We start from the raw sequence: 14,020 nt of genomic DNA, 5'->3' as shown, positions 1-14,020 counted from the left end.
CGAGTCAATATATCCTAAAACGGTGAAATTCAAAAAAACGGAATTGAAAGTCGAATTCTAAAAGTTAAAATACCTTAGAATGTCAACAATCAAAAAATTCTTCAGAAATCTGAAAAATACGAGTCGATATATCCTAAAACGGTGAAATTCGAAAAAACCTAAAATTTCATTTCTAATGCTCCTATAATGTTTAATATCAAAATGCCCCCAAATTTTAATAACATTTCATTTGAACCCTCAATTATCTCTTTTTTTATTTAACACTCTTGTATGTTGTCTTATATCAAAGCAATATCTATTTATTCTTAACATGTTATATAAATCCTTTATATATTATATAATATTAAAAAAACCCCATATTTATCTAAAATTGCATTTAACCCCCCACATTTGTCTAACATTGCATTTCACCTTTATATTATGACATATAAACTAGACTTAACAAATAAAATTAAGTTTTAGGTTAAGATTGGTATGAATACCTTTTTTTGATAAATAGTCTTTTTTCGAATCGAATTCAGAAATACGAACTTCTTCCATTCGAACGAATCCCTACTAATTGATCTTGAATAAAAATGAGAGTGAGAGTGAGTGTTTGAGTGATATGAGAAGTGTGTGTAATAAAAATGAGTGAAAAAAGTTTATATAGATGAGGGGAAGGGTAATTTTGGTATTTTACAAAAAGTTATGAAATAAAGAAATATTAAAATGCCGTTACAATGTTTAATATCAAAATACCCCCCTAATTTTAATAAAATTTCATTTAACTTCTTATAGTGAGTGAGGAGGGTTTATATAAATGAGGGGAAGAGTAATTTTGATATTTTAGAAAAAATCATGAGATTTTTGTTTAAGAATAGTGAATTTGAATATTTTTGCTTGAAAATAGTGACTTTGAGTATTTTTACTTAGTGAGAGGGTATTTTGGCCATTTTTTATAATTTTCAACAAAATTAATATAATTAAGTTCTCACTAGAAAATTAATATTAAAAACGTTAGGATATTACGACACATATTTTATCTTTACCACGTTAAAACACAATAAATTTATATAATTGGAGTAAAGTAATATTTTATTAATAAATTTGAGATATTAATTAAAATAGTTTATTTTTTAATGTATATATATTATTTTTTTATTATATATATATAATCTAAAATATAAAAAATTTAAAATATTCATAGACTTTATACTCAGTTACAATATAGAACTGACTCAAACATCCAATCGAGACTGAAATATGAGATCAAAATATAAAATTTTTTAATGATTTTAATTGTGAAAAGATTGATTGGATGGTTGGCCGATCGGCCAAACACCTAATCAACTAATTTATTTTTAAAAATTGATTGCTTAGGTATTTGATCTACAATATATCCTATGGAATCATCAGAGGTTGAAAAAGCAGGATTTGTAGCATTTCAAATCAATAAAATTTGGTATGCTCTTCAGTGTGTAACTGAAAAAATATAAAGAACACAAATTTTGATAATCAGCTCGCAATTACTTACCGAGCTGAGTGAGGGAGGCGTCGAACAGAATAACAGGGTGTTTACACAATTCACAGCACCTGGAGAATCTGTCATTGAACATAAGGCTGCACAGAAGCAGGATTTTCTACTGACTGTACATTCCGGGATTCAAATAAACAGAGCAAATATAGAATAGCTTGTCAAATCTGACATCGATATTTCCGATGGTGAAGGAAAAATGGACAAGTGTATAAGACAAGTTTCGCAGGTTAATAAATCAAAGGATGCTAATGTTAAAAATGCACAGTATTTTTACAGCAGGACCTGATACAGTTGCTATCACATCAAATGCTGTGAATACTTCTACTTTGCTATCTTATTTCTCCGATTACTATGAAAAATATTGAAAAACAGTGAATGATTTGCGCGTCTCATACCATATGGAAAAAGATAAGGTTGAGAACTGCTTGCTGTCAAAGCAATCTTTTAAGTTTCTTAGAGAGCTTTCTTCACTTCAAAGAAGTTAGAGCGCTCCTTGTTTGCAGCATCAACATCGTCAGGAGATGCCACTGCAACCACAACTCCTTTGTCTTTAATGGCCTCAACTGCATCAGCAAATTCCTTGAAGTCCTTTACACTGTGGGTTGAAAAGGGTAAAAAAAGTCACATACACCCAGAAGAAGCAAACAATCAGATCTACTGGATGGAAGCAAGACTTTCCAGCCATGAGTCACAGACAAACAAATGGTCAATGGAGCCTTATGTAATGTCAAGTTCAGCTTACAGATCCTGACCAGTGATTGTCATAATGCTTTTTTATCAAATAAAGCCTTGTAAACTGCACAGGGAGTGTTTCTACCTTTGACAACTTCAATATTTGATCTACAATTATAATATGCAAAATCTTTACCTTGTAGACAATATCTCTTCGCGTCTTTTTTGCCTTTCTTCTTCTGTAATTCCTAATAAATGGCGTAACAAACTGAAAAGGGCAAAAAAAAAATATATATTATATTTAATATTAACATGGGGCACCAATAGAACAAACAAAAATAATAATGAGCACATTCAACAAAACCGCAAGGCTGGATTCAAATTAAGCTTGTTCGAGTTCAAACAATTCCAAAACGAGTCAACCCTAAATGAGCTCAAGTTGTTCGTCAAATTCGCAAATTAAAAATTTTAATACAAAACAACAACGTTTCAACCAATATGTCTTAAAACGACGTCATTTTAATAATGAATTAATTAAAGCTCAAGCCAAGCTAGAGCTCGAAACGAGCCAAGCTCGAGCTCATTTACAGTAAGCACGACAAGCCCGAGCTCAAGCTCTATTTTTGCAAACCAGGCCAAGCTCGAACTCGACTCAGCTTGAATCCAGCACTAAAACCCATAATCACTGACAATGCCAATCTCACACAGATTTTCTGCCATGCAATAAACCCCTCCGATGTCCCTCTCCCCCGAAAAAGGAAATTTTAAGCAAGCAAAAAAAGTAAACATAATACTTGGAACACCAAGGACAAAAATATGAAAATCTGAAAGAACCTTTTCCGCTGCCAATTCTCCCCCAAAGTTTATAATGCCACACATACCCATATTATGAAGCTTATAGAACCAATGAATAAAACATTTTAAGGCACAAAAAGGTCAGGGGCATCAACTAATTGTCCACATATGACATACCTACTATAACCTTTGGCATCTGGAAGCTGATATGAATCTACATCCCCAATGGTCCCAATAATTGCTTTAGTAAGCGTATCATCATCCATTTCCAACTCACGCAAGAAATTTGCTGTTCCATCATAGACATCTAGAGACTTCATCAAGTTTGGGTCCCGATAAGATAAGAAGGAGAATACTCCTACACAGATTCAGAGGTCAGATTGTCAAACAGCAACTAGACAGTACTAGTGAACACATATAGAATGATAATGCACCTGAATGAGTGTCAAAATCACAGAAACCACCATAAGCCCCACCACTAACACGGATGCGATCCCACAACCATGTGTTGCTTATGTATTTCGATATAACGTACGCACTTCCTTTAAGTTGGTAACCAGTGTCATAGATGTTACCTGCTTTCCCAACATAATTTACCTGAGAAAGAAATGATATGGATCTTCAGAAAAGTGGGCGTGCTTGTTTTTATAATTTTTTAACAATAAAGGAAACAAAATCTGTACCTGTGTAGGTATCACAATAGCTTCATGTGTTGGAGGAAGTTGAGCTTTCCATCTAACTGTTTCAACAGGAGAGTTGCTAGGAAGCATGTCAAGAAATTTTCCAACAAACTTTTCTACATTCTTGAGATTTTTCCCATCAGCAGTCAGATTAATCAAGCACCGATCCCTAGAAAGTAAGGATCTTCGAATCTCCTCAAGAGACAAAGAAATGCTAGACCAGTCTTGGTCAACTTTCTCTTCAAGGGCTTGCAGAAATTCTAAGTAGCTAAAAGTACAAGAAGAAATACAATTTAAATCAGTTAAGTCAACTAGGTATGAAATGTTATGCCAAAACTCAAAGCGGCTTGGCGTAAATTTTAAGGCAGACTTTAATAATACTACTAACAAATGAATTAGCAGATTGTATTATAACATCATGCTTGCCCAATTTGCCTTAAAGCTTAAACTGAGAGGTAAGGGAACAAAAGTAATATTTTAACCCAAACAAAGGTAATACATTTATCAAATCCTAGAAAATATTTCTCCTTGATTACAATGCTTGCTGAGTGAGAATTTGATAAATAACATTATTAGCAGAACAGATCAGCTCAAAGGAGAGAAATCACATCAAATCATCAAAATATCCTAACCTGACACCACCCATTTGTTCAGAAATCCACCCCGCAATATTCAACTTTGCATCCATTCTAGCAGCTGCAATTCCGTGACCACTTCCTCTTAATCGGTTCTGAAAATAAGGACGAAATCTGAGATTATGAAACTTGCAACTTTATAATTTTATTCATGCTACTAGAATATCACAACATATACCTCCATTCTAGCTTTGCTTTGGGAAACAAACTGCTTGAAACGCTGCTGGTCTGTAAACTGGACTTCTTGAAGAACACAGTTCATCTACAATTATAAAGCAAACATGAACCCTCAGTCAATTGTTAATTCACAGGCAAAAACAGTCAGGATGTCAGATGACAGTACAACTTTAAACAACAGCCTAAAAACAGTATCAGAATATTATTAGACAGACAGCAAGAGGAGTTTACAAATTTAAATTGACAATGAGGGAGTAAATTGAAGCAACAGAAATAAGATTTACACCATAATAATTAAATCAACAAAGCAAAAGATAAATTTGACGGTTATTTTAAAAATTCCCCGTGTTCAGTTATTTATTCCTGCATATCTAGCAAGCTCAATCCAATTCACTTTGGCAGAAACATCTACATGCTAACAAATATAATGAAAAATGATAAAACCATATACACATAGTTTTAAGTACCTACATGATGTGTCATCCTATGATTGGGTAATTTTAAATTAAAAATAAAGTAATATATAATCTCATGATTAAACTTCACCTGGATACCCAATTGGGTATTCAAAACTAGATGCATATAGTATTGCTTTAATGAAAAAAGTAAATATCTAAGTTTAGTTGAAAAAATACAACTTAAATGCATGCTAAGAAGTAACCTACAAACTTTCTACATGACAAAAGTAATTAAGAAAGCCAATTCTTCAGTGTTGTTGATCTCTCTGATGCACCAAGGATACCAAAAACTCAAAAATGAATTCACTTGTAAAGTTGCTATAAACATTACCAGGTTAAATAAATCATCAGCTCGTCCTGCCATTGCTTTGCCTCGAACAATCAAATGTGAACAAGGATCTTCTTTGCCTCGTATGGATGATGTGAATGGATAAACTGATATTCCTCCAGTTTTCCTTCCAATTAACTGATTAAGTTGCACAAAACTCAAGACTTTTGTACCCATCTCCAGCAATGACTGACTGTCAAGTCCATTGTAAATTTATAAAGGGTAATTTCCATCAACTTGGCAGAAACATGCAAATGCAGATAGTTATTACAACATCATAAACATCACAACTACTTTGATACAAAGAGTAGCATGTAACGATCTATTTGATTTAAGATTGCTTCTCATTAATGAGACTGATAAAACAAAAGTGTCACACAATAAGAAAGAGTATCATCATAACAGGTTGAATCCATGCCAAAGGAATAGGCCAAGAAATCATTTTCTGATTCAAGCAAACTAATAATAAGGTCTGTCAAAAAACAAGCAAACCGCCAGAAGAATAAAGATCATAGCTTTCTTTAAGTATTCTAATTAGTAAACCTAGTCTTTTCTGTAAGATGAATTCTATTTGGAGCACGTCCTTCTACATCTAGATCAGGAAAAGTAAATAGAAAAAGTAAGAGTTTGCATAGAAAAAAAATGGTCATCAGCTACTTAAGGGATCATCTTACCAAAAAAGTGGTAACAGAGGAAGAAGCTCTTGTTTTACTGGACTCAAGTCTAGGACAACTTCTGCGTAGAGGACGTCATTTGTGAAAAGGTCATGTTGCAAAACCTTTACACCATTGATATCTCCAACCTACAGTAATATGTGCAAAAGCTCAGATTTTAGCACTTCAACTCAAAGGATATATGTTGACACTAATCAGGAACCAGTATGAATTGTGAAAACCTCTGTGGGAACACGTGTAGGTTCTTTGGGAATGTCATTTATAGATAGACTTGGAACGCTTCTTAAAGCTTCTGGATGGTCAGGAGTTTCTTGCTTCAATCGTAGCTCCTGTGTAGCACGTGCTAGCTCAGCCAGATCTTCTTCTGTCATGCTTGCTTTGACTTTTGCCAAAGCTTCTTTCTCAGCAGCTTCGTCACGAGAAGCTTTCTCTGGATCAGGCTATACCAGATTTAAAACGATTACCATCTGATATGAGAATAACTACAAGCATAAAAAAAATATGGAAAGTGAATCAAGTACCTGCATTTCTACAGTAACACGGTGAGGATTGTTCAATAGATATTTCTCAATTAAAGGAGAGAAAACAGCTTTAGAGCCTTCCTCAGCTATCCTTGCTTTCAGATCCATCAAGGGTTTCTCATACTTTAAAGGTTCAAAAGGATCCATGTCATATATCCATTTACCCTATAATATAAAAACCATATCAAGCACTGGATTACAGAAATTAAGATAGAAACACCACGTATCTAAAACACAAAATGAATCTTACAATGGATCGAAGCATAAGTGATAAGCCACGAGGAAATGACCCAGTGTTATTTTCTCTGAGAGAAAACTCAATTGTATTCATGGATGCCTCCACAGCATCTGCCTCAAAACCTTCTTCTGCTAACTTTGTCATGGTATTCATGATTAAATCTTCTACCTTTTGAATGTTCTCTTCAGAAACATTCTTCAATCCAATACTAAACTGAGGCTGAAGGAGTTCATCTTCAATTCCACCACCGACAATGGCATCTCCAAGACCACTTTCCAGTAGAATTTTCTTCAGGGGAGAAGCAGGAGTTCCCAACATAAGATGATCCAAAAATCCAAGAGCGAGTTCAGTTTCCAAGTCCAAGGGCTTATCTGCGAGCAACCAATTAAGGCATACCATGTTTTTCCTCTTAAGATCGCCACATTCACTGGCAGGATATTTCTCAACTACCCTGACTGGCTTTGAAAAAAGTTTTTGAGGTGTAATTACAGATTCACTGGGAGCTGAACTCGCCTCAAAATTATCCAGATACTCTGTGAAACAGAAAGAGTCTTAAATGTACTAAATATAACTACTGGAACTCTGAACTTGTATATTCAGTTAAACTATTAGAATGACAACATTCAACATGAATGAAGACCATAGATGACAATATTTGTTGTTTCAAGAATCATTTAATCTGCCTTTAACATCATGCTCCACAAATTAAAGTTTCCAAGAAGGATGATAAGAGAACCAGGAAACGTAACTTTTTTGGTTGAGGTGGGGCTAATATATATGATTCTATCACCTGATCAATGAAGGACAGGTTATGCACCTGGCACCAATCCAAGGTTAAAATATACTATCACAATATCTTCTTTTTTAATCCAAATGACCTCAGAAGAGCAACATGAAACAACACACAATTATGGAAGGATATTTCATTTTCCATTATTTAATTGGCTAGCCTTGAAAGATTTCAAAGTCTGCTCATATATCTTGTTACACATCTTAATTATTGCAACTCATCACTTTACTTTGGGCGAAAGCATTCATGTATCTCAGGGAAAGAACAAAGTGGTAACAAATTGAAAAAAAAAAAAAAAAGACAAAACTAACAAATTCATAAAATCTGAGGTTTCATTTATTACCACTCAAGATCCGCAGACGTTCTTTTGGATCATCATCTCCATAGAACCATATCCTTGCATTGCTAGGGTGGTAATATTTTCGGTGAAATTCCTGTATTTTTTGTTCAGGAAAAAAAAAAGAATAATAAGACAATTATTTACACATCTAAGCAGATAGTACTGTGTTTCAGTTCACATTGAGATTATTTGGCGGCCAAAACTTTTTCACAACTGGTATGTCTGAAGCATTACAAAACCATGACCAGGATTTAAAACCCAAAAAGTCCAGTAAATCAGCCAACTGAATATTAAATCAAGTAATAACAAAACTAAAAACATGTCAATAGTTCCTTATTTATCAGCAATACCTCCAGATTCTTAGAATTAGATGGATATCAGCATTTGTGCATAACTTATCAAAGAAACCATAATTGCACAGATCAACAGTTCCATTATCCACTAAATTTGTTGCACAAAAATCTCCATTATCATGTCTGTTCCACACCTCATATGGCCTCGGAGGAGTCTGTGTTCTAAAAATCATGGAGGTGTACCAACATCCTTTTTTTTTTAATTTCCCTCAAGAAAACATACAGTATAAGATACAACATGCTAAACATAGAATAAAGTTCTAACAACCTTTAAACATATCAATACTGATACCAAACTGCCTAGAGTTGAAAGATATCAATTTATACAAAAATAAATAAATAAATAAATAATACAGGATAATACTGGCACATTGTTTCAATCCCAACTTAATAAATATAAATAATAATAATCATCCACACCAGAAAAAGGAAGAGAACAGTAAATCATTTAGGTCCAGCAATAACAAAGCAAAACCTTCACAAGATATAACAACTATTAGGTCATAATCATTTAAAAGCTTAATAACATCATGCTAACCTTAACTCAAAAAATTATGTTAAAAGACAATTCAAGACAGACCTTAAACTCCTCAAATGTTAGCTTGGGGATGACTTTGGGGTCACCTCCACTGTCAACGCCATATGTGTTGTCAGGAAATAAAGCCTGTGGAAAATTTGTTAAACACAGTAATAAATAACAAAGAAGATGATTGTATCAGAATTTGGATAGGGCAACCAATGCATTGTGTTTGAAACCACCAGAGACACATAGGGCCTCTGAACACATATCACACAATAGCTAGACAATCTTAATGTACAATTAGGCAGTAAGGCCACAACATATTAACAATTAGATTGAAATAAATTAAATTCAATATCAAACGATGGTTTACCACTATCTGCAATAATAAAATTCAGGATTCCCTTTCAGGGACACTACTCAGCAATAAGTTGTGAAAACGTTCTGCAAAGTTGCTAACATCAAAGGAATGTGAAAGAAAAGCAACCAGAAAATCTTGTAGAACTTGCCTGTTGAATGGTCCGCCCTAATACACTGTCAGGCTGGGAATAAACACCTTTCATCTCATTGAAAACAACACCTGAAGTTCAGAATAAAGCAAGAAGGCTAAAAAAAATTATATCCAGAAGTTTGATGAATCATTCACCAGGAAAAATCAACCCTCATCTTTTGGAATATGGCATTGAAATATCAAAAGGAAACCTTTATAAGTTATTTCCTCTGAAGGATTGTTGAGCTCAAAATGCCAACCCTCCTGCTGAAATGTCTGGAAGTCCTCCACACACTTTGGAAAGAATACAGCATCCAGGTAGACATCAACCAAATTATAAAAGTCCTGTTTATAGAACAAATATTGTGGGTTAAACAAGATTTTCCAATTTTATGTCTCTACCCCTCATAATTCAATCTCATTTTTACCTTAGTGTTTGTGGAAGCAACTGGATAACAGGTCCTATCAGGATAGGTGAATGCATTCAGAAAAGTGTTTAAGCTCCCTTTCAACAATTCAACAAATGGTTCCTTCAAAGGATACTTTCTTGATCCACATAGTACACTGTGCTCTAATATGTGTGGAATCCCAGTTGAATCCTTCCTGCATTGTCAATTACATACAAAGAGACGATACAAGTTCATACGGCCATAATTAAAGAATCAACCCAAACATAGTTTTCACATAAAATTTGATAAGAACTGATACATATAGCAAAACATAACCAATGCCCAATAAAATCAAAACATCTAAGTACCAGGTAATATAAACAACACAAGATTACCAAAATTTATATCTCATATTTAAAGATATACATGAATTGCGCATACAAGCAAGCACCAATGACCAATGCCCTCCACAAAATTCAAGATTTCATCTCATTCAGTCCAAACGGTTAAAATCCCTCAACTAATATTTTGCTGTACATGAACACTTATATACAACATAACAAATTGGCAAAACAGTGTATATGATATTATACTTACGGAGGAGTACGAATGACAATACCAAACACCTTGTTCTCATCATCATTAGATACAGACATAACCTGAGCACCGGTTTTCTTGTGCTTGAAAAGCACAGCCTTTGATTTACACTCTTTAATGAACTCTTCTGAAACCTTCTCGAATCCATACTTTTCCGCAACCTCATCATTGATTTCAACAACATCTGCATCCAAAACGATATGCAAATAAAATGTTTACAACCTATTAAAACAGAGTTAATCAGTGAATGTATTAACTCATTAACAAGAATATCCTAAAATTTATATATTTTACACCTATTCAAAATGATTTCAAATGGAACTTTCTTAATTGTATTGTCTCGAAAGATATCAATTTTAATATATAATAGAGCGTAACATATTTTAGCTCAATTGAAGATATTTAAGAAATTATGCTTATCGTAGTATCAAATAGCAAGCATTTGGTACCAGGAGAGGCGACGGCGCGTATAGAGAGAGTTGAGAAACGTTTATTGAAGTGAAGAGAAGAGGATAACGGAGGGCGTAATCTGATGTGACAACGGTGCAGCGAGCGTCCAGTGAGGTTGGGAATCAGACGGAGCTGATTTCTCCTAGCGGCAGATAATGATGAAGAAGGACGAGAAAAGAGAGATTGCGAAAGCTTGTGAGAAGATCGGAAGTAATATCTGTTGCAAGCGAGAGAAGAACACGAGAGAGAGCGAAGCAAAGCCGTTCTCTCCATTGTCACTGACAGACAGTCAGGATAACCCTAAGCTACAGTATTTGAGTTGGCGTTTTTAAAATGATTTTTTCTTTTCATTGTTGCCGTTGTCGCGTGTTGCGATATTTGGGCGGCTCTGATTGGTTGGGTTTTGGAGAGGTTTGATGAAAGGATTTGTTGCCTGGGAAAATATCTATTAATGCAATTGTGGCTTGTAATCGACCAAGTTTTCATTCAAACCCTTGTCCTTAAATTTCCCGATCTTTCTAAATTTCTGCTTGACAAGAAAATTAATTAGTATTTTATTTTATTTTATTTTTTTCAGAAATCATGTTAATAATATTCGAGGGATTTTTTAACTTCTTTCATAGAAATCTGAGGCTCGAGTCAAGGTCCGGTTGCTTGGCGGAAAAGTTTTTCTTTGGTTATCGCCCTTCGTGGTAATTTTTTTTCATCGTGCTTCTTTTATAATTAGATCGTGAAGATCCTCTCCAGGAAATTTAAAAAAGTGGTAGTGATAGCCTAACAAATTTTTCATAAACATGCGGTAGCTGCTTAGGCCAATTAAAACCAATGGAACCGGATGGTCGTGCAAGTCATCAGAAGGAAACAGATTGTAATCTTTAAGAGATTAACTAAAACCGACAAATTATCATCTATAAAATGAAAAAAATTATAAATTAATATCTTTAGTTTAATTCTTTTTAATAAATTTAACTATGAAATGGCATTAAGGTATTTTTTTCTATTTAGTTTTAATTATTAATTATATTTAAAAGAAAAAAGCAAAGGACTTAATCTTTTCCAAGATTTTCTCTATTTCTAAAAATATATTTATGAGATTTTAAAATTATAAACACCCATTTTTACTTAAATTTATATTAAAATTATAAGTTAAATATAAAAATAAAAATATCATTTTTTAAAAAAATTTTAAAAACTAAGTTCATCTTTATTTAAAATTTTTTATTTTTAAAAAATCATTTTTTTTTCAAACTTAAATTATTTCTTTTATCTCTTAGGTTGTCATCTACATTTCTAACGACCGTCTTTTTCTACTCTAAATTGTTGTCAATCGTAAACCATCGTAGACAAATTGCAAATGACACTTCATCTTCTTCATAGCATGAGAAAGAGCTATCAGGAGAAAAACGCCCAAGAGAGACAGACATCCCAGGAGGAAGAGTGAACTAGACTTTGGATGGGAATAAGTTTTTGGGTGTAAAAAAAATATTTTTTTTAAAAACGAATCTCTCAATCGATTCTTAAAAAACAAAAATTTAGTACAGTTCTGGATTTGTGTGTGTTCTCTGTTTTTCAAGTTTTAAATCTACAGGCAATCTAATTTCCAAAAGGCTCTAAACTGAAAGTAGAAAAGAAGCCTGCAGCCAAGAAGGCTCTTGCAGAGAAAAAGCCAAAGCCATGAAAAAGCTTCCTAAAGCTGCATCCTTCGCCGACTTGAAGAAGAGAGCAAAGAAGAGTGTAGAGGGAGAAATAAAAGGTTAAAATCGACAAGAAGGTTACTTGGTGAGAAGAGGTGATTAGAGGTTGAGTTGTTTGGCCATCCTCTTTCTTCCTCTATCGAAAGACCTCCTAGGTAACAACACGGATGGCCAAACCACCAAACTCTTGTTCACATTCTTTTCTTCACCTTCGCTTTCTTTTGTTTTGGTTTCCAATTTTGACATGTCTTCGGGAATCGAGGTTGTCGAACAGGTTGACAAATATCTTTTATTTCCAAGAAAAAAAATTCTTGAACTCGGCCAAAGGTAACAGAAACTGTACAAGAAGGCAATCAAGCTCTCGGTTTACATTTGGGTGACATAGTTTCCTGGAGACATGCCGGGAAGTCAGATTGGCCCGTGACACGGTTTATGAAAGATTAACAAGAAACAAGACTTCAATCGAAATCCAGAGTAAGAAACTATAAGATTTTTGAATAATTCCTCCAGATTTTTCATTAATTCTTTATTAGGTTTTACAGGCTTTCTATACAACTGCCAGTTGGCTCCACCTGTTACAACAAATCTCGATCATAGATTTAATAAGCAAAAAAACAAAAAACTTACCGGTTATCACCATCTGATGAAATGAAGGACTCAGATCTAGCCCCTGACTACAGAGAAACAGGGAAAAAAAAACACAAAGAACAAAAGGAAAGAGAGAGAGAGATACTTTTATTGAACAGCACTTGGAGTTTATTCGAGAAACTAAAATAATAATATACTTCCTTCAATAAACGCAACGTTTTAATTAAGTTGACTTTACATTTGAAGGTCCTTTTATCTGGCAAGTTGCAGGGGGTATAATTAATATGCAACATTGTGAGCCTTGTCTGGGGCCTTAGAATAATGTCTGCAAGTCAGTCCAATACGATTTGATAAAAAATATTTTAAAATTCAAAAATTATTAAAAAATAATGATTTAATAGACTAATAAAAAAAAAAAAAATTGAAATTTTTACCCTTATTTTAATCTGTGTATACATAAATCTTACTCATTCTAAAGCTTAAACAAATATACCACAACAGTAATCAACTTTTCCAAAATACTCCTCTTTAATCTTTCATGCAGAGATTCTCTCTCTTTCCTCTTTTTTTCTACAACTTTTTCTCTTTTCTTCCTCATCTTTCAAGTTATGGAATCATACAGAGAGATTCTCTATCTTCTTCCTCATCTTCAAAAAACAAAATAAGCAAGGGAAAAACTGAATTCTTCAGATTAAAATTTCTTTAAAGTAAGGATAAAAAAAAAAACCCATAAAAACTCAATCACATCCATTTTATAATCTGAAAGAAATAACGATTGAAAAAGACAATTTAGTAGGATTTAACTAAAAAAAATAAAAAATTGATATTTAAGGATTTAACTGAAAAAAAAAAAATTGGTATTTAACTGAAAAAAATAAAAAAAGGTTTACGTAAGTTAACTGCGAAATAAGGGTTGACGTCAACGTCTACCCTTATTTCATATTATTATATATTATATATTATATATTATATTAAAATATAATACTACAGTCTCAGGACATTATTTCATCTGGAAGCACATTTTGAAAAAATTCTATATAATAGAGCAATCCACAAAAACTCAATCACATCCACTTTATAACCTAAAAGAAATGACAATTGAAAAAGACCATTTA

The 14,020-nt window shown here is 33.3% G+C and overlaps 1 protein-coding gene across 2 annotated transcripts; it reads right to left on the bottom strand.

Annotated features, from left to right (window-relative positions):
- Positions 1-1,702: 1,702 nt before the first annotated feature.
- LOC123213885 (presequence protease 1, chloroplastic/mitochondrial-like) lies at positions 1,703-12,972 on the bottom strand. Of its 2 annotated transcripts, none has more exons than XM_044633512.1 (19): positions 12,945-12,972; positions 10,174-10,357; positions 9,616-9,790; positions 9,400-9,532; positions 9,207-9,277; positions 8,758-8,841; positions 7,828-7,918; positions 6,707-7,227; positions 6,457-6,621; positions 6,157-6,375; positions 5,936-6,063; positions 5,265-5,454; positions 4,477-4,560; positions 4,296-4,393; positions 3,667-3,931; positions 3,418-3,580; positions 3,161-3,341; positions 2,385-2,456; positions 1,703-2,111 (listed from the first exon to the last, which is right to left on the bottom strand). In XM_044633512.1, the coding sequence occupies exons 1-19, from the start codon at positions 12,955-12,957 to the stop codon at positions 1,970-1,972; spliced, it is 2,979 nt and encodes a 992-aa protein (XP_044489447.1). In that variant the 5' UTR covers positions 12,958-12,972; the 3' UTR covers positions 1,703-1,969. The 2 variants fall into 2 exon arrangements, with proteins under 2 accessions (XP_044489447.1, XP_044489446.1); XM_044633511.1 differs by lacking the exon at positions 12,945-12,972 and adding an exon at positions 10,623-11,045.
- Between the last annotated feature and the right edge of the window lie 1,048 nt (positions 12,973-14,020).

Source organism: Mangifera indica, chromosome 4 (assembly GCF_011075055.1).
Source record: "Mangifera indica cultivar Alphonso chromosome 4, CATAS_Mindica_2.1, whole genome shotgun sequence".
Classification (NCBI taxonomy): Eukaryota; Viridiplantae; Streptophyta; class Magnoliopsida; order Sapindales; family Anacardiaceae; genus Mangifera; species Mangifera indica.
This window is presented reverse-complemented; position numbering and strand designations above follow the sequence as displayed.